Source organism: Colletotrichum aenigma, assembly GCF_013390185.1.
Source record: "Colletotrichum aenigma strain Cg56 chromosome Unknown KSG_Cg56_contig01, whole genome shotgun sequence".
Lineage (NCBI taxonomy): Eukaryota > Fungi > Ascomycota > Sordariomycetes > Glomerellales > Glomerellaceae > Colletotrichum > Colletotrichum aenigma.
In genome coordinates, this window is record NW_023500907.1 from 6654630 (window position 1) to 6675028 (window position 20399).

Below are 20399 nucleotides of genomic sequence, written 5' to 3' on the forward strand. Positions count from 1 at the left end.
AGGGATCCCACGTGCAATTTCCAGTCGGACATATGAATGGCGGGGTAGGAATTGAGAGAGGATTTGGAGCCAGCAGTCCTGCCCGAATGGCCGCTTTAATGTCGTAAGGGATGGAATTATCTGGATTCTTGTTAAACAAAACCTGTAATGCAATGAGGTACAAGCACTCACGAGCATTGACAACCTCGGCCCAACCTACAAGATCGCCGCCCCAAGAATACGAAGTAACTGCCTCTGCATTGGGACTATAATGCGGGTCGATGTTGGAGATGGATATAAACGTGACGCTTTGTTGGAAAAATGGACCAAGTGCCGTGGCTGCTAAGACTACCCAAGCGCCTATACTAGCCAAATGTCTGCCGCATACTGGTCAGTTGGCCTCCCGACAGTAATACTGAGAATTTACACCATACATGGAGCGTAACTTGAATAGCAACAACAAGCTTCCGATGGAAGATCCTCTGCTGGCAGAATCATATGCGCAGAGGTCATCTAGAGATCGGCCGCGCGGATGCGTATACCATATCCATCCGAATTGGCTAATGCAACTCGTAACAGGGAGCAGTAAACTGGCCCGAAACACCGTCGAAAGAACAGAGATGATTGCATTAAGCGTTACACTGTCACTCCAAGACCCCAATGACCAACGGGGGTTAGGCTTGCGATCGTAGGTTCGGAGCAGAACGATGACTCCAAAGAGTGCGATTGCCGCAAGAACGAGAGATACAATCTCGTAGATCAAGCTGTAAACCGAAGGTGGTGAACGATGTGGTCTATCCTCTGATGATCGCATCGGTGGCTCATCTTCGTCACTTGTCAATGATCCAGAGTCGTTAAGAAGTGGATCGTCACGTCCGTTAGGTGGTGGTCGTGCAACGTCAGCGGTGAACGCGCTGGTCGGTCTCAGACTATGGGGAGGCATTTCTCCACGATACGAGATTGCCGGCTTGGTTGAAAGATTTGGAGAGAGGGATTGACAGGTGCATACAAAGGACAGGGAAGCTTCTATATCCGGGTTCTCGCTGATAACAGTGGAACGGCAATGATGGACTTGGGGGAAGACGCACCTGTTAACCCCGTAACAGATTTATTTCTAGATCGGCTCAGCCTGCTCAGCCTGCCTACGAGCTGATGACATGTTCGTAGAGGCTATGGGAAGGTGTGCACACCATGGAGTGCTGCGGATACGTAAGGCTGGCCAATGACGCATCTCCATGAACTGTGCCTCATGCAATCCTCAAGCTGGCACATGATGCATCCAGCTGACGGACTTTGGGGTCCTCATAGGCTTAAAACTTAACTCCATAGAAAGTCCGAGGGCCAGCCAATGATGTCTTGTTTTCAGGATTGAATGGCGTCCTCGATGGGATAATGCTTTCACCTATCTATGTGACAGATGTCGGAGTCTGTTGGCGCATTTCATACAGTCTTCATGTTTCTCATATGGCGAGCCCAGAGTTCACTAACAGTGCCTAGTAAGTATCATCTCCCCAGAGAAAGAGTATACATGTATCGAGAAGGAGTTCTTTTCCAATCGCTGCAGAGGAAGAAGCGTGTCTAATCACGTGTGAGTGTTAGTCGCAGTAGTCGTCCTTTTATTTAGGCGGATATTTCTGGCTGATCGGGACACAGCATGACTCCCACGTTTAATATGGTTATCTCGGTTCTCGTCCCCATCATCTTTCTTATTGGCTGTGCTGTCACTATTTCCACGTTACCGCATGCATAATCCCTTTCGATCTGAATAGAAAGACCCTTCAAGAACTGCGAACTTATAATGCGCAAGTAGATATCTTTTTTAACCTCGGAGTGCCAAAAAAGAAAGTGTAAAACTGCAATGAGGGTGTCCCGGAAGGGAACACAAGAGGATGGCTATATAGGAAGACAAACGACTCAGGAAGCTCCACGGAAGGTATCTTGGGTAACTGGATTATTACAAAATGACAGGAGGGAAGGTAACAAGCAGTTCACAATAGTCATATACATTACGAAGGTTGGATCTTCTCAATCAGCGCATCGAATCATGGTCATCATCATAAAATTGCTGACTTTGGTGAACATCTATCAGTAAAGTCCCAGTTCCCAGCACGAAAACTTATGTAGTGCTATCGATGTACTGTTTTCACCACCACCTGCTTGTGCGCAGGGCTTTTGATGCACGAATGGCTCGATCGCCGCTAGCCTCGGCACATCAGCGTACAAGCGTGTTGTGATGGCAGTGCGATCGTTTGCAAATAGTTCCAAGACACTGACGTCGAAAAGGATTCGAAGATACAGAAGCTCCTGTTTCGTGTTACTGCCCGACTCGTCGACATACGTGAAAAGTGTATGAGGCGCCGTCTCTTCCACGACGACAACTCCTGACTCCTTTGCTGACTGGTCTCGCTTTATTGTGATTCTCTCAGTCGAAGGATCGAATTCTATAGTTGCCTCTTGTGCGTCATCTGGGCACTTCAGTCAGCGACCATGCATCTTTCTCAAGAGGGGCAGAGTAATACTTACTGCCTGCAAAAGTGAACTTTAGTCCAGCCGACTCAAGTTGAGGTGAAATCTCGAACGACACAACGACTTCTAGGGTTGAGCATCCCTGGGGGAAGATGAATCCATCTCCTGATCTGACCGGATGTATCGACCTTCTCAGACCCCTCAGTCTGTCATCCGGGATGGCGCAAAGTGTTGTTACTTCGAAGGTAGGCTCGTCGCTTCCTTCCTGAACACCGTCCTGGCGGAGACCGATGGATGATATCTCTTCAAGAGACGAGACAAGAGACTTCGTCACTCTCCTCAGTCTCTGAATCTTCAGAACTCGTGGGGCTGATAGGAAACCAGCCCAGCCTTGTCGCCTCTTCAACTCGATCGGTAGATCCTCCTCAACGACCCATCCCACAATTATCCGTTGATTTGTCTTTGGATCCCAGAAAGAGTTGCCGGCGTAGTAGGCTCCATGGTCAAGAGGTCCACCATACAGGTGCTTCAACCTAGGTTGTCCGTCGTGTGCTTCGATAGTCCCGCACATCCAGAGTTGACCGTGGTCTTTGTCAAAATCTGAGCGACCTCTGCTCTTCTCCGTAGCTAGCAAACCCTCAACTCCCATGACCAGGAAGTCATGCGTCCTGTCGTCGTCCGGATCCTGGAGGCTGAGGAAGTTTGTCACTTCCCAGTTGGCGCCGTGGTCGGCTGACCATCTCGGTGATTGAGAGAAGTTGCAAGGAAGTGATACTAGAGGCGAAAGAAAAGACCACTTCGTAATATCCTCACTGTCAAGTCGGTAGATAAATGGAGTCGGTCCTTGGCCAAGAAGTCCACCGGAGACGATGCCATATAGTGTCTCCTCTGAGTCTCCTAGAGCTTTAGCCATGGAAGGCCATGTCGAAACGAAGGGATCTCTCCATCCCGTCACCTTGAGATCTGTCGGTGGACCAGGTAAGATCGGAGTTGCGTGGCGGTCCCAAGTCCTCCCACTATTCGTTGATGTTGCCAGACTTAATCCTTCTGATCCATAGTTGTAAGGTAACGTGTGGTGAATAGGGAGTATCCTGGCAGAGGTGTAGAATGTCGTCATCTCCCCAGGACGAAGCTCAACAGGCGATAGACATCCCGTAAAAACACCACCTTGGTCTTCCGTTTCGGTCGGGACGATCGACGGTTCGACAGAGACATCCCATGAGAGCAGATCGCGAGACGTTGCGGCCCCCCATTTGATGTTGCCCCATTCAGGAGTATCTGGGTTCCATTGGAAGCCGATGTGGTAACAGTCGTTGGCACGATCGTAGCCAGGTGCACACGGGTCGTTGAGCCATCCCTTCGATGCAATCAGGTGGAATTTCGGCCTCCATTTGTTGAATGCATCTTCTTTGTTGAGAAAGACGTCACCGTCGTCGGGTTCTGAAACAGAGGTGGATCTGGAGTGTACACATGAACCCCCTTCTGAAGCTGAGTTCCCTGAGGATTCAGGATGGACAAAAGGAGGACTGCTCGGCTGCTCTGATGACATGGCCAAAAGTCCAATTGTCGAATCTGAAATATCAAAGTAGAAACATCAGCTCTGTAGGGCATTTTTGATGCGAACATCCGCTTGATATTTCCGGCAGGTTGGCATGTTGCTTTGAAAGGCCCCCATCGGCGCGGGAGCTGCTCGCCGCAATCGTCGCTAAATTGAACTTGCCATTTTCGGACAGTCGCCGATCACGTTCCACCTAGACAGCTGAGCCACTTCGCAACGATAGTTCAACCTGTGGCAACAAACAACGTCTGCCCAGAATCAAGGAGCAAGTGACCACTCCGGGATGGTGTGCACTGTGTATCCGCGGAACGTGACTGGTTGTTGCCGTTGAATTGCCATGTTGTGTAACCCGGGGCACGCTGCAGAATTATCGGGCCTACTGGACCAGGGGTTGGTTGGCTGCTAACGTTTCCGTCGGCTAGCAATAATCACACTGGACTTGCAGATGGTTCGGACTTTGAGCGGATTTGCAGACCCGGGGAAGGCTCCGCAAGCTTGTTTTTTTTGCGGTCCAACTTTCTGTTTCGCCCGACTCTGGCTTTCTCTGCTCGACGGTGACGCTACATCGCGAGGTTTTCTGTTCACGGTGCGTGATTGATTTTCCCCCTCGCCATTCAATACAAAGAAGGGGCCTCCCTGATTGCATAATCGAAAATAGTCAAGCGTTTCAGCACGGAGCGGGATGCCCGCACTGGCACCCCATGTTCTTAGTGCGGAGGCGGCGAAACTTTCCTCATCCCGCACTACTCTCCGACCTCATGCAGCCCGGCCGACGCGGTATGTCTGCCCAACGTCGCGACCAGTCAGCACCATAAGACGGCGCCCCGGCTGACGTTCGTCGCGTGTTTTGTTGCTCGCCATGGGCGATCAATATCAGATCGTCTTGGACCAGACCCTCTCGCGCGTCCTCCAGCCACGCGCGTGCGACCACTGCTTCGTGCGCAAAGTCAAGGTGAGAGATTCCAGGCCGCCCGTCAATAGCCACCCGGCCCGGCTATGTATATCCCGCCGGCCTGGCACTAATACTGATATGCCGCTCCGGTACAGTGCGAAAGGACCATCCCGTGCAAGACATGCATCGACATGGGGCTCACCTGCTCGTACCAGCGCAGGCCGCAGTACAAGTTCAAGGCTTCAGCTGACGGCAGTACGAGTGGAAAAGGCGGCACGAAAGATTCTTCGCAACGCACGAAGAAAAAGGCGGCTCGAAGATTGCAAGAATCTCAAGACAGTCAAACACCAATTGAATTGACTTTCGACAGTAAAAACGCATCGGTTGATTCAGGGCGCGAACATCGATTCGTGCCGTCAACTCATCAATGCTTTAATGATGGCGGTCTTACAGCAGCTAGTGGGGACTGGTTCGGCCAATCCAGTATCGTGGAGTTGGACAACGACAATGAGACACATCGACGCCCATCAACAAGCCTAGTACCGATGGAGAGAGTTCCCGAGTTCACACCAGCAGCATTTCCAGATTTCTCGCTAGCTGGCATGCACAACCTACCGGAGTCAATACGGTCTCACACCTCGGATCCACTATCCATGGTGCGGATGAACCCATCACCAAAACTAGCACACGCTCAACTCAGATGGCGGCCACCTTCACCGAAGCATTCATCGCCAGCTCTCAGCGCTGCCTACCTATCTCCGCTGGGTCCTGCCCGGATATCACAACTCATCAACATTTTCCTAGCTCGACTTCATTTATCCATGCCGTTCTTCAGGAGGTCATTCTTGCTGGTAAATCTCAGGAGTCGTCGGCATGAATATGACCGTCAATTCAACGCCTTGGTGCACAGCATCTGCGCCTACACACTATTCCAGGCAATACACGCTCAAGATAAGCCTCTATTACCAGATCGCCTGAAATTAGCCGAATCCGTACTGTCATACGTAGCAGAGCAGCACGGAGGGGCGGACTTTGGGCAAGATCCTTCGGTGGAAGCCGTTATGACCAGTTTCTTCCTCTTCGGGTGTCAATTCTGCCGCGGCAATCATAATGCCGCAACGGTGCGGTTTCGTGAGGCTCTCACATTGGCAGAGATTATGAGACTGCATGATCCATCAAGCTATGGTAACATTAGCCCTGATGAGATGGATCGGAGAGTACGAACGGTAACGGCGCTGGCGTTTGTGGAAAGGTGAGTCTGCATCCCGTCAAGTGCTGCGACGGAACGGAATCAGGACACTGACCGCCATTTCCAGGATATATGCGCTGCAACAAGGCTCTACGTTACAAATGCCTCGCCTGATGGGTCTGGATATCATGGCTTTCCACAGGCTCATCAAGCGTGTCTCATCGGCCGAAGAAGCTGTGGAAGATTTAGCCGTTGAGGGCTTAGGTCGCATGATCGACCAGATTGACTTCGTCGACGAGACGGTGGTGCGATGCTGGAAGTCCGACTGCAACCTGGACCCAATTACAAATCACATATCCGCAGAGAAGCTGGTGCAGCTCCTAAGACGATATAGTAAGCCATTAGAAGCGAGTCCGTCCATGGAAAAGGGAGGTGCCCAACACGCGGATATTCTGCTCACGCGACACTGGATCCGCAACATGCTCTGGAACCTCGCCTTCCGCCACGGCTTCACCAGTCTATCTGACCCCAACGTGGAGCTACGGCCTGACTACGCTATCGACATCGCCGCCGAGACAATTGATGCCTGCGATTTTTTCGATATCCGTTGTTTAGAAACGCACGGAGTCGGGCTGGCAGAAAAGCTGTATGACATCGCGAGCAACTGCGTACGAATTGCGCAGACATTTCCGGCAAATGGCGGCGCGTTTGCCGGTGACTTCGGAATACCCACCTCGGACCATGATTCCTGCGCTACGTCCATCAGTGGAACTCTAGACTCAAACTCGTCAACGAGCAACCCATCCGGATGGGTAACCCAAATGCCTACCATCGAGATGGACTGGGCGGCCTCGAGGACAGCCCAAGTGATGGAAATCCTCAACAGGTTTCTCGCATTATTCGCACTGTTCCGCAAGGGAAAGCATCCGTTCCTCAAGCCATTCGTGCAGCTCATGGCAGGCCTGGAATTTCCCCAGATGGCGACGGACGACCCGCCATGGGATGACGGCGTGCATATGCCGCTTGTTATGTAGATAGCAATTGCACCAATGATCGTCAGGGCGTAGATGGGACGGGGATTATGATTTGGCTTTCAGGGTAAATTATTCGGCAGTGGGTAAAATCTTCGGTAAAAAGAAAATGGAGAGCTGTCCTATTTTCCTTTCCTGCGAGTGCTTACAATTCCCATCCTTGGACAATGGCAAAGGCTGAAACCGCCAACTGGCCCCCGCACACTGCCCGCGCGCTTGTCATTCACCCGAATATTTTGAGCGAACACTTTGCCCGAAAGGCTATCCCCGGGGCGCCGCTTCGAAACCTTTCCTAATCGGGACAGTTCCCGACAGAAACAGCCGCTGTCTTGAACGTGGCATGGCAGGGTGCTCCCGGGCGATACTTGGCATGCTATTTGTTGGCCCGTCCCTACGATGGCATCTTGCAGATCCGCGGCGGAAATGTCGCCTGGGCTTTTATAGCGGACGATAAGCCGGGCTGGTGGTGTAACCGTGTTTTCGACGCCTTTCCTAGTCATGGCGGCGTCGCTTGAGCATATTTCCGTCGTGGTTTTGACTCAGACACAGAAGGCGTCGGGTCATCCCCCGAATGCTATGAGGACCTCGCGATCTGAGAACTTCTCGCATCTGACGTCAATAACACCAAAACCGAAGCACAGTCAGCAAGCCTTTTCAACTTCTGAATTTCTTCATCGGCATACCCGCTTTCCCAACGACACAACTTGGGAAATTTCGTGACTGTCCTAGGGGAACTATGAGGGGGCAGCTGGCTGCTGCGGCTGTATGCGTGCTCCGAAGAACTCGATACGTCTTCTGAAGCAAGACTCAAAACTAGAATCAATCATAATACCATCCCTTTAAGCGCGAAATCAGATTGCTCCGCATGCTCGTCCCCGAGAGCATCGGCCATCGCAATCCATATCGCCGGCCAGTCTCGCAGGTCGGACCGCGACCTGGCGGTGATTGTGGGGCCGCAAACGCCGATTTCGGACGGACTCCGCCCGCCGGAGAAAAACCTCAATCGGCACACGTGACCCATCTTGTCTCACTCAACAACCTGCACCTTTTGAACCTCACTCACAACCGCGCATCTTCCAAACGGCCAATCTCAAAAAACAAGCCGCCAAAAACAACAGAATATTCCGGCGTTATCCTTCCACCATTCAAAATGTCGACAACACCATCGCAACCCCCAGCCACCTCCGCCGTCCCGGCGCAATCCGACCCCGCGGCCTTCGCCCACATCCAGAACTACATCGAGACCCGCTGCAACGCCTCTCCCATCTACAACTTCCTCTTCAACCCCGGCCTGAAGCTCACCCACGTTTCCAACGGCCTCGTCGTTGCGCGTCTGCCCGTCACCGCCAACCACCTCAACTCCTCCGGTAGCATCCACGGCAGCGTCTCGGCAACCATCGTCGACTGGGCCGGCGGCCTGGCCATTGCAGCATGGGACCTGCGCGAGGCAACCGGCGTGAGCGTTGACATCAACATCAGCTACCTGTCTGGTGCGAAGCTGGGTGATGAGATTGAGATTGAGGGCAAGGTTGAGAAGGTCGGAGGCAGCTTGGCGTTTACGCATGTCAACATTTACAAGGTTGCCGCTGATGGATCGAGGGGCGCGACTGTGGCGAATGGAAGACACACCAAGTTTGTGCGTAGCAGGTAATTCGGCATTGTAGCTGACAGGGAGGAAGATGAACGACTGGCGGGTGTATGGACTGGAGTTCATGACCATTAACATACCTACGTAGAGGTTCTTCTAAACATCACAAAGACCTCCAAACACTACTCCAATAGAGATATTCAATAAGAAAATATCTATGATCATTGCTTCGGTCGTGGGTTTGGAAGCCATCCATCTGGTCCAAATTCTATTGGGCAGGGCAGGCCAAGTGCGCTCCAGAATGGTATGCTGCCATTTGAGACATTCCTCCTGCAGTCTGCCAAATGGTAAGTATTTACGGTCCCAGACGTGAAAACACTGAGCAACTTGCCCCCTCTGAAGCCCGTCGGCCACGTAAGTTTGCCTCACAAACTCGCTTGACCCGACCCAATGATCCAGCGGCCGGGAGATGAGCCTGATGACTTCGTCGTCTCAGGCTTGCGGGTACTTAGGTCCTTGGAGCTTGAGAGCGATGAACTCGTGTCTCTTCAGGCTACCAATTTATTCACGGAAAGTATTTGATTTTCCTTTCGTAGTTGAAAAAGAAAATTGTCATTATTGGATTTCTCTCTTTTATCCAACTGTATGCTTATCTATGTACTCCGAAATCATGTTGTCTGATTAGCTCAGCTTTGCATTCGCCTTTGAACACCCAATCTCCGAATGCGCTGGTATATTGGCGGGTTGTTTCAACGCATCAGCTTCGCGATCTGTCTGCATTCCTCATTTGTTTTCTAGCACCTAATGAGCCGAAACCTACTCGCTCTGCTCACTTCCTAAAACAGAGGACATGCAAGTCTCCTGTTGGCCCTACAGAGAGTCCATAGATCTACAAACCCTTTTGTTCGGGATCCATTGGTTTGGCTGCAAGTCGCTTCGAGATTGTGTATTCAAGGGTATATGATGACGCTGAGGAAGTTATGTGTGTTGTGTCTGCCTTGCACCTCGAAGTCCCAACCCCGAGATGCGGCGTTGATGATTTGTTCAAAATGTTCAGTAACACATTCCGCCAACAAAAGCATTTTTCAGCCTTGCTCGAACGATGAACCCAACAGCCCAGGTAAGAGGATTGACCTGCTTGTGTTGAGTGTCATAGTCTCATCTGAAGCACATGCGTACTTTCCAAGGCCGAATGCCAGCTCAACCGGTGTAAGTCTTTAGATGGAGGGGTGCCAGTAACCTGCCACTCCACAAAGACTTGACATAGTCCTTTCTGCATCATCGACAACTAGGGAATAGCTATCAAATCACGGCGAAAGTTCAGCCGAGATCTCAGCTACAATCTTGTAACACGATATACTGGTCAATTTCTAACTTGCACAAACCCGGTTGCATGGGGGCAAACTAATGGAATACCTCCAGCGACATTCTCATTCTACCGGCTCATTGAAGCACTGGCCATTCGCTAAAATTCAAAGCGCGTTATCCCTTCTTAGTGGTCGCAGCCCCGCATGCTAAGGATTGTGTTCCACTCGTATCCGGTGGGATGGTGTTCATCCCAGCATTGGGAGCCCGGAAAGCCTTGCCTGAGCCCCCTAGACATGCAGCACGATACACCCAGTAGGGAGAGGGGCGAAGAGGAGCTCCGCGATAAATCTCCTCGATTTGCGACACCATCACTTTACCGGAACGCCAGACCGTCCAAGACACGGCAGACGTAGCAGATTCCTGCCGCCAACCTACGTCGAGTGATGTAGATTCCAGGGATGACATGATTTTACACGAAGCTAGTGTGTTACATGTGGAGTTACCATCGCAAGATCTATTAGGTACTGCTTATCGTCAGGAGACTGATTCCCGTTAAGACTGTTCTGCTTCATCACACAACAGAATGCGCGGGATGCGTACTTAAGACTTGGTTCTTGATGCCACCTCCTCTAAATAGGTACCGTACGAAGTCCCTTTTGTGAGCGGCGCAAGGTGCAAGATTAGGCTGAATAGGCGCGAGACGGTAGAACCAAGGAAACATCACAGGAGGTGGGTCATCGTACAAATTAACGCTTCGGATGCAACATGGGTACCTGTGATCCAACTCTTATAACAGGGAGCGTTTGCAGCCGGGAGAATGGATTCTCGCGTTGCAGGGTTGAGAACTCAAATACCCTCCGATTTATTGTCGTGCCATGAACGCGAGTCTGTCGAATGCAGGTTTGTGGCCCAAGAGTAGAATGTGAGGGTAGCAATCAAGGGTCCTGGTACGCACACTTGTTGGTCCAAAACGGGCAGCTCGTGGGTAAGAAATAGCTCAACCTTAATTCCAGGGGTTTGCTTTATCATCACATCTAATCAATCTAGGTGGATCAGGTGAGGCTCGGGATCACCCTCGGATATGTGCCGAACTCCTCAGAAGTCACATCAAACTTAGCATCCCCGTACAGCATTTGACAAGCGAATTCAACATCATCACATCCATGGACCATACCGGAACAGCCATCCTGGCATTGGATTCTCGGTTACGCTGATGCCCACAAAGAATGGCGACTTATCTGGGGCTAGCAAATGCTTGCAGAAGCAACCCATACCGGCCGAGGTGGTCCGAAATGTCCTCAATTCCAAGTTGCATGCTGCCGCTTGACATGCTCCTCGGTCAAGTTTCAAATGTTACGCCGATTTTCTCTTTTGTTGTCTTTTTCTTTCCTTCTTTTTACTCTGGAAACAGGAATTAAAGGCATTTGGCGCGAGAAACGAGCCCCTCAGCGCGCACACACTCTTGGACAGCTTCTCGTTAGTCACGACTGACTCCCCGCCACGTAGGTATTTACGGATGCATAATTGAGATAACCATTCTCTAAACTACCTAGGCCTACATGAGAGCGAATGTATCAACCCCAAATTCTCATAGGCGCCTCTTACCACAACTTGAGCCGGATCCTGACTGCTACCGTTTTGGTTCATTATCTGGGGCATCCCGCAATCCCTTGTACCAAAATCAGGAAACTAGAAACCAGGGAATTGGCACACAAATAACCATAAAATGGCACCATTTTACCACTTTTCTACCTAAGCCAAGAGCATTCATTCATGGGTGACAAACACAATGTACTCATCAGAACTTTCTATTCCGTAATAAGAGTGGTCTGGACCTTCCAGAACAGGAGGTTCGCCGGCATAGTTACCTTGCATTCGGGCCAAGAAGTTAGTGTGCCTGAAATCTATAGCTGGGTTTACGCACATGCAGCCGTGCGGCTGGTCAACACCACTGAACCTCGATGCCCCTCTCCGTCTGCATGTCCAATTGTTAGGATCATGCAGGATCTAGGTGGGATAAAGTCGCTTCGTCGTATCATGACTGCGCCTAAGTCCGACATCGCCGAGAAGAAGCACATGGCATGGAAAGCTCCGAGAACGATTCTTCATTCAGCATGGACGAGTTCAAGAGTTCAAATACGCTTTGGGAGACAGGCAGAGATTCGAGCCATAGCATTTGTGCCTCATCATCCTTGTCGTTCTCTGCGACGCTCTCTTGTCTGCTCTTCATCATCACAGTAATTCTCATTACGGCAGAGCTACATGGCGGCAAAGCTCCTCTCGACACTAGCAGCATCGCTGGCTTTGGCGAGCATAGGCCAGAGCGCGACTGTGCCAGGCAATGATGCTGCTCTCGCTGCGGCAGTGGCCGCTCCAAGCCGGTACATCGTCCTGTTCGAAGAAGGAGCGGTCGCCAACTTTCAAAAGAGACGGCACAATCGTACGTTCCTAGGACAGACGAGTTGGTATACATGAACGCTGACGACTTTTAGGATATCAGAGGCTTTGCAACGACCGTGTCGTCGCACATCCAGAAGAACACGAAGCCGGCCCTGACCTTCGATTCCAGCCTGTTTCGTGGCGTCTCAGTCGACGTGCATGATGCGAACTCCACTTCAGTTGACCAGATCAAGGCTATCGAGGGCGTTTCCCAGGTCTGGCCCGCGGGACTGTTCACCATTCCGCCCACTTCAGAGGCTGTGATCTCCAATTCCGACCGGCCCACATGGTCGCCGCACAACACCACCAGGGTGAACGAAGTCCACCAGAAGGGGCAGAAAGGTGACGGCGTCATCGTCGCCATGATTGACAGTGGTGTTGACTACAACCATCCTGCCCTCGGCGCAGGATTCGGCCCCGGTTTCAAGGTTGAAGGCGGTTATGATCTGGCAGGCGACGATTACAGTCCCGGGGGACCGACCAACCCGGACTCGGATCCGATGGACTGTGCGGGCCATGGTACTCATGTTGCTGGCATCATCGCAAGCCAGAACGAGTACAACCCGGGTGTGGCGCCGAACGCGGGGCTTCGCATGTACAAGGTTTTCGGTTGCGAAGATGGCACCACCGAAGACGTTGTCATTGCTGGCTTCTTGAGAGCCTTTGAAGAAGGAGCTAATGTGATTACTGCCTCTCTCGGCTCGGCGCTTGGTTTTCCCTACATTGCTGCATCCATTGTGGTATCGAAGATTCAGGCCGCAGGTGTGGTTGTCACTGCCGCCGCCGGAAACAGTGGCAGCGCTGGTACGTGTACCAACTCCAACTCCTGACACCGCAGCCTTAACTGACCACGTTTAGGACCCTTCTGGACCACCAACCTGGGAAACAGCTTCGGCACCACAACGGTCGGAAGTGTTGAGCAGAGTGACCGTGTTGTGTACACAGTGAAGGCGCGATCGGCCAACGGCACAACTCGTGACATTGTACAGTCCTCCAAATGACAGTGCAAGATAGCACCTGCTGACCAGCCTTTGCGATGTAGGTCTACATGGAACCTAGCGGACATCCCTTCGATCTCGTCGGCGATCATGGTGCATTCTTCTATCCCGATGTCCGAACTCGTGACGTTTGCGACTTTTTGACTACCCAGCCAAGAGTTCCCAAGGGCAACGTTTTGGTGCAAAGGTGTGTTTGATCACAAAGATCCTGCTCAGAGCTTTGCTAATGTTTCATGTTACAGACAGGGTGACTGTGACTGGTCAAGAATGGATTTGATTACTTGGGGTCGGGTCGAGTGGGTTTTCTACTACGGCAAGCAGGGCGAGGGACTACCAGTTCCGAATCGCTTTATCCAAGATGCTGGAGCTCAAGCCAAAGGATGTGAGTGGATATCATGTCGAAACTTTCATGACTGCGAGAGCTGATCGCGACGCGTAGTGGCCGGAATTACCTACGAGGACGGGCAATGGCTGCTGCAACACTCCGATAACAACATCACTGTCACGTTCGAGTTTGAAGAGAACCCTAGACCAGTCTCTCATCGTTGGACCGACGCCAATGGAGTCAGAATAAGTGCGTTCAGCTCCTGGGGTCCAACATTGGATTGCAGAATGAAGCCAGAGATCGCCGCGCCCGGTAGGCAAAAGCCTTTGCAGACATGCTGCTCTTCTCATTCGGATGTCTCCTAACATAGTCCCGCAGGCGCAACCATCCTCTCCACATATCCGCTCAAGCTTGGGAAGTGGGCAACACTTTCGGGAACTAGCATGGCAACTCCTTATGTATGAGTCCAAATTCCACGGCGAAATTATCGCAAGTACTGACGAAGATGAAGATTGCCGGCGTTGCCGCTCTTGTCCTAGGGTCCAAGGGAGGCCGCCCTGGCTGGGGTCCTGACGCCGCACGATTGGTGCACGAAAGGCTCATCGCCAGCGGTCAGCCCGTCTCCACGAGAAACGATAACTCTGCTTACACGTAAGTTCTCAGCCGAAATTGCCACATTTCACCTCTCATACAAGTCCATATGCTTACACGGCTACAGTCCCGTGGCCAAAATTGGGGCTGGTATTGTTGATGCCGTCAGGGCGGTGGAGTACGATACGTTCGTTTCGCCTGCCAACCTCAACCTGAACGACACCGTGCACTTCAACGGCGTGCACACAATCAAGCTCACGAATAGAGGCCAAGAGGTGGTTACGTACAATGCTACCCACCAGAATCTGAATGGCTTCCAAGCGATTTCGATCAGCACCAAATACGTGGACACAAACCCCGACATCGCCGGTTACTTCGCGTCGGTGACCTTGTCAACCGAAAGCGTCACAGTCGGACCAGGTGAGACGGTTGAGATAACGGCGTCATTCACGGAACCGGACAACGGCGTCTACGGGCTCATGTCCGTGTACGGTGGAAACATTCATTTCTGGGGCTCCAACGGAGAAGACGTCCGGGTAACCTATATGGGTACGATCTGCAGTTCTGTCACTCGATTGTGTTGCTAACCTGTCTTTCTTCTGTTTAGGCGTCAAGGGTTCTCTTTACTCGCAGAACTCGTGGCTCTACACGCCATCATTTATCCAGAACAAGAACTCGGACAGTCTTATTGGTTTCCCTGACGGAGAAGAGTATTTCCATTGGCGAATGGGAGAAACAGCCGGCAGCTCTTTATACCAACAGCTGGGCCAGTGAGGAGCAGAGTTTCGATGTAAGTCAGCGACATCCCAGCATGGAGAACTTCGAAAATGGACACTTGTGGCTGACTGTGGTCTGTTTATCTAGTATGTGGCCAAGGACTGGACGCCTGAGGACTGGGTTCACCCTCCTATTCCAGGCAAGAACAAGTGGTTTGGATCCATGACCAGTTCCGAACGTGTTTTCCCAGCTCTGTTCCAACCTCGAATTCCCACCGGGAGGATGTTTGCTTATGGCTCCATGAACATCAGCCAGGGCACTACTCTGGTACCCGGTGAATACCGCATCCTGGCCAGGAGTTTGCGGATATATGGTGATCGCTCCAACTTGGATGATTGGCAGACAGCGTTGTCCAATTGGTTCACCCTCAAGGCGCTGCCCCCATCAAACTCCACCACCACCACCACATCTCAGACGGCTACTTCTACTTCAACCACTGCACCCACCTCCGCTGCGCCACTCCCACCTATCGCTGTCTGCGGCGAGTCCGTTCCCATCAACCTCACGGCTCGCATTACTACAGAGACCAGCAGATTTGGTCTCATGTTGAGCTCCGACTTCTTGGTCTACGACCGCCGCGGCGACGGTACGCATTTCGAGTGGGCCCTGACCAACGAAGGTTACCTCAAGACTCGCGACATTTCGCGCAGTACACCAGTGGACATCTACGCAGCTGTGCATTCCAACAATAACAGCTTAATCTACATGTACACGCCTGGCCAGATATCGGGAGCGTTCTCGTATCTTACTTGCGCGCGACAGGGAACCGAACTGCTGTGCACAGCCAACGCGAAGTCTTCTTTCTACGACTGCCAAGATCCCGAAGACAACGAGGCTTACGTTCACATCCGCAGCGGCCCGGAAGTTCGGAGCGGCTGTCGGCAGGTAACTTTCAACTTCGAGGATCTTCCGCAGGCGTGCGACACGCCAACTGCTAGTTCTCCTGCGACGGTCAGCGCAGCTCCGACGGTGAGCCTCATGGTTTGAGAGTGGAATATCTTTGGGGGGAGGGGTTTGGGGATTTATGGGATCGATGCTTCATCATTCTTTTCCCAGCTTCACGGTCACTCTTTCGTTATCGTCTACCTCGTGGACAGCCACCCTGGTCCCTGTTTGGGAGCATTTCTGTTGCGTATTTGTGACCTGCTGTCATTTGCTTTACTTTTCTAACATGTACATATTTACAGACAAATTATAAGAGACACGACGTAGGTCACGAAGTCATTGCCACATTGTCGTGTTGTGTTGTGATCCGGGCAGAATTTTGTTCAGGCCATGTCAACCCTGAAGTCAAAGACATTAGTGACTTTCAATACATGCTAGGAGTATGACGATCGGATAGGAGGCATTGAGGAGTGCTTGTGTTGGGTGCTATTGGTGTGTAATATTGGGGTAATCTTTCGCTTCGCACTTCTCAGAGGACCAGAGAATTTGATGGTTGCCATCACCAACCGGTCGGTTTAGATCAAAGCGACTCGAATAAACTTGGATATTGCTTATGTCGCGATGGGGCCCCGACCCCCAAGCTTGGTCGGCTTGACTGTTGTCGCTGAATTGCATGGTGACTTTCGGCTTCATTCATGAGAGAGCCGCCCGACATGGTTTTCTGTGATCGGCGCCCCGCCAACAGTCTAACAGGAAACCTTATCTTCTGCCAGATCCAGAACTCGTGATTATGTGTCCCGGGAGAACCGTTCCGAGACCAACTCAGTGGAAGAAACGGTGATGTGACTAGTTCTCCATGTACTGTCTCTGAGACCACCCCGTCCATGTGCTTGCAGGACTAGGGGGAGGCGCTAAGCCATACACCTGATCCCGCTTGTACACACTACCGTGGCCCCATGTTGCACGAACCTCCTGCTGAGCTTCTAAGCGTGCCAAGCTAGATCATTAGCATCGAAAATGCTCGAGTCTCGGAGCGAGCGGGACATTTTGCGAGATTCTCCGGCCTAGGCGCCTCACACTTGGCGGCCCCAAATGCCGAGACGCCATAACGATACGTGACCCGACTCCCGAGGGCAAGTAATGATGACATCTATATCAACTTGAACGATTCAAAGACTTTTTTTGATGCACTATGGCCCTCCAAAGTGTTCCCGGCAGAGGCATCTTGTGATCAACAAGGTGTGCCCGCAGGCGGTAACCTGCTATGCGAAAGAATCAATAAATGAAGAGACCTCTCCAAGGCCCATATCGTCAGCGGAGTTTTGGATTTCTGTTTTATAAAATCGTTTCATCAGCCTACAGCATAATTCAAGTATGAACCTTTGGTTCTGCGATTTGTATTTTGAAGAAGAAGAACGACTCCAGCGCTAGGTACAACGGCTCCACGCTGAAATGTAGACTTGGACTTCAGCGCGCAGTAGTCAAAGGCGCTTTTGCGCGAAACAGGGGCTCGGGCTTGAGAAGGTGTCCCTAAGGTCCCCCTACCTTATGCAGGCTTTACATAGCCCCGAACTTTATGTACGCCTCATACTTATAAGAGAGGGAGTGCCGTGTTACAACAAACACATATCTGTGGCTTTCTGTAATCCATGGTCTATGGTACAGTTTTCAGTAATTGAATATCAACATCATACTGCCGATCTGACTTTAAGTCATTGGCATCGGCGTCATAACCAATTTCACGGAGTCGCTCGTCTCGAGCTCGCATACGTTTATGCTCGCCTTTATTGTTTTCTCTCTCCATCATTGACAATCAATATGGAGCCTCTCGAAGTTCCCTTAGCGCCAGAGGCGACGTTCGTGAGGATGAGAAAGGACTACTCCCGATCTCTGCTTCAACTTGAGCCTTCGCAGCAGCCTACTTGGGGCAGAGCAAGCCGCGGATCCTGGATGCGCTCAGTCGGATCACTATTCCTTGTGATGTTCGCGCCGACGTTGGTCATCTCCACCACTGTCACTCTTTCTGCATTCCAAGGCTCTCTCTCCGAGTTCCTGAAGGCCGTTCTACAGAACGGATTGATCTCTGTTGTATGGTCAAATTGGCCGCAGTTCAGTCTCAAGGTCACGGGCGTGTTTACGCTCTGGGTTATGTTCCAAGGCATCCTCTTCCGATATCTTCCAGGGCCAACATACCACGGTCAAAGAAGCCCTGCCGGACATCTGTTGACCTATCGAACTAATGGATTAAATGCTTGGTTCATTACCCATGCATTTGCCGCTGCGCTTTGCTACTTCGACATTTTGGATCCTGCCTTTATCCCAAAGAATTGGGGCGGTCTGGTCCTCTCGATGAACACTGCCGGCCTAGTGCTCTCTGTCCTGGCTTTCATCAAGGCGCATCTGAGACCGACGCATGCGGATGATCGGAAGTTTAGTGGTGAGGCAACTGCGGAAATATGTTTGAATGCCCCTATAATGATTAACATTTGCCAGGATCGGTATTGTACGACTTGTACATGGGAATAGAGCTCAATCCAAGAATTTGGGGCGATTTCGATCTGAAGTTATTCACCAACGGTAGACCCGGCATCATTGCATGGACGCTCATGTAGGTTTCTACGAAGATTGACCGAAATTCGCACACTTATGCTGATTTACTCCTAGCGATTTGTCCAACATCGCGTATCAGTACGAGATCCACGGACGGATCGACCCTAACATTGTTCTTGTTACCATCCTGCACGCCGTATATGTCCTTGACTTCTTCGTCAATGAGTCCTGGTACCTGCGCACTATCGACATTGCGCATGACCACTTCGGCTTCTACCTAGCTTGGGGATCTTTTGTCTGGCTCCCTAGCATGTACACCATCCAAACCCAGTATCTTGGACTCTACCCAACAGCCACATCAACCATTTACCAGGTCGTTATCTTCTCTATCGGAGTTGCTGGGTACATCATCTTCAGGTCCGTCAACAGCCAAAAGGACCGGGTTAGGCGCTCCAATGGCCGTTGCTCCATCTGGGGGAAGCCAGCTAAGGTCCTTGTTGCATCTTACAAGACCTCGGACGGTCACAGTCATCAGAGCCTCCTCATTTGCAGTGGCTGGTGGGGCTGGTCGCGTCATGCTAACTACTTGGGAGATTTGCTTTTGAGTAGCGCAATGTGTGCTTTGGTCGGATCTGACAAATGCTTGGTATGGTTCTATGCGATGTTCATGACGATCTTGCTGGTGCACCGGTGCATACGCGATGAGGCAAGGTGTTCGGAGAAGTATGGAGCGATGTGGGAAGAGTACTGCAAAACTGTTCCGTGGCGAATCCTACCTGGGGTTTGGTGAGGTTTTGCGTTCAGCTCCAAGCCCGTGTCAATATTGAAGCTGAAGGTATATAGAACATAGAAGTTATTACCACAGCCTGTGCAAAGCTAGTTTATTTCTAATCATGTCTTCAATGATCATGATTTACGAAAGCCAGTGTCTATTGGATAGAGTCGCCATGAACTCCCACCAGCATATCATTCGGGCCGTATGTTTTCCATATTTGACACTTAGGTAGACTACCGGTTCGCCCAGAAGACAATGAACTTTGTCACAGTCTCTTCAATCAAAACGGTATGTCCTTTCTCACTCGAGTTTAACTATCACAAGAACTTAATCTTCACATAGGTTCCTCAAGCCATAGTGCTTCAACCATCAGAATGGCCTTGAACTCCAGCCAATGCCCGGCCAGACGTCAACGGAGTTGAACTTCTTGTCGACAATTTTGACACGGATCGGGAGACAGACTTGCTGGGGCAAGAAGAGAGTAAGAGTTCACTGAATAGCAGGGCGGAGACAGGACCACGGAAAGCGTTCGGATGCTGAAGCCATTGACTGCCGAAGGTATGTGAGCACTAAGCAGCCGCAGGAACGTCAGATTAGATGCATGAGGCTAACGCTAGCCCCCCTACTCACGTAGGGGGCGAAAAAACAGGGTTTCTACGCAAAAAGGGGGTTTCTACTTAGATCACTAAAAGTAGCATTTTTTAGTATTAATTTACTAAATTAATAACTTCTTATAATATAATTTTTAGCTTTAACTATAGTAACAAAAATAGTATTACTAGATTACTCTTAAGTAAAGCTATCTAGCTATATATATAATATCTATATATTTTATATAAATATTAATAAGCTATAAAAGATAACTATATTATCGCTTTTTATATTATTAATAATATATTTCCATTACTCTACTATTTATATTAATAGAGGTATTATTACAAAATTGATTTTTGTAATATTATTAATATAGAAATATATTAAACCTTCTTATAGAGTAAAACAGAGTATTTATTATTCTACAATTAATATTAGTTTAGCTAATAAAGCT

General features: G+C 50.7%; 5 protein-coding genes across 5 annotated transcripts; 4 read left to right on the forward strand and 1 right to left on the reverse strand.

Annotated features, from left to right (window-relative positions):
* Positions 1-2064: 2064 nt before the first annotated feature.
* INVA-1 (Beta-fructofuranosidase, cell wall isozyme) lies at positions 2065-3994 on the reverse strand (the record flags this gene model as incomplete). The annotated part of the gene is made up of 2 exons (XM_037317031.1): positions 2065-2444; positions 2503-3994. The coding sequence occupies 2 exons, from the start codon at positions 3992-3994 to the stop codon at positions 2065-2067; spliced, it is 1872 nt and encodes a 623-aa protein (XP_037185213.1).
* An 868-nt stretch (positions 3995-4862) lies between these two features.
* On the forward strand, positions 4863-7118 carry CGCA056_v001772 (uncharacterized protein; the record flags this gene model as incomplete). The annotated part of the gene is made up of 4 exons (XM_037317032.1): positions 4863-4955; positions 5051-5150; positions 6048-6147; positions 6212-7118. The coding sequence occupies 4 exons, from the start codon at positions 4863-4865 to the stop codon at positions 7116-7118; spliced, it is 1200 nt and encodes a 399-aa protein (XP_037185210.1).
* Positions 7119-8265: 1147 nt separating this feature from the next.
* Positions 8266-8766, forward strand: ACOT13 (Acyl-coenzyme A thioesterase 13; the record flags this gene model as incomplete). Its single annotated transcript, XM_037317033.1, has 1 exon — positions 8266-8766. The coding sequence occupies one exon, from the start codon at positions 8266-8268 to the stop codon at positions 8764-8766; it is 501 nt and encodes a 166-aa protein (XP_037185211.1).
* A 3589-nt stretch (positions 8767-12355) lies between these two features.
* On the forward strand, positions 12356-16128 carry vpr-18 (Minor extracellular protease vpr; the record flags this gene model as incomplete). The annotated part of the gene is made up of 12 exons (XM_037317034.1): positions 12356-12451; positions 12504-13254; positions 13309-13433; positions 13493-13635; positions 13691-13830; positions 13888-14085; positions 14152-14231; positions 14285-14424; positions 14492-14913; positions 14972-15074; positions 15136-15154; positions 15229-16128. The coding sequence occupies 12 exons, from the start codon at positions 12356-12358 to the stop codon at positions 16126-16128; spliced, it is 3117 nt and encodes a 1038-aa protein (XP_037185216.1).
* Positions 16129-17844: 1716 nt separating this feature from the next.
* On the forward strand, positions 17845-19185 carry dhcr7 (7-dehydrocholesterol reductase; the record flags this gene model as incomplete). The annotated part of the gene is made up of 4 exons (XM_037317035.1): positions 17845-18463; positions 18520-18634; positions 18691-18993; positions 19170-19185. The coding sequence occupies 4 exons, from the start codon at positions 17845-17847 to the stop codon at positions 19183-19185; spliced, it is 1053 nt and encodes a 350-aa protein (XP_037185217.1).
* Between the last annotated feature and the right edge of the window lie 1214 nt (positions 19186-20399).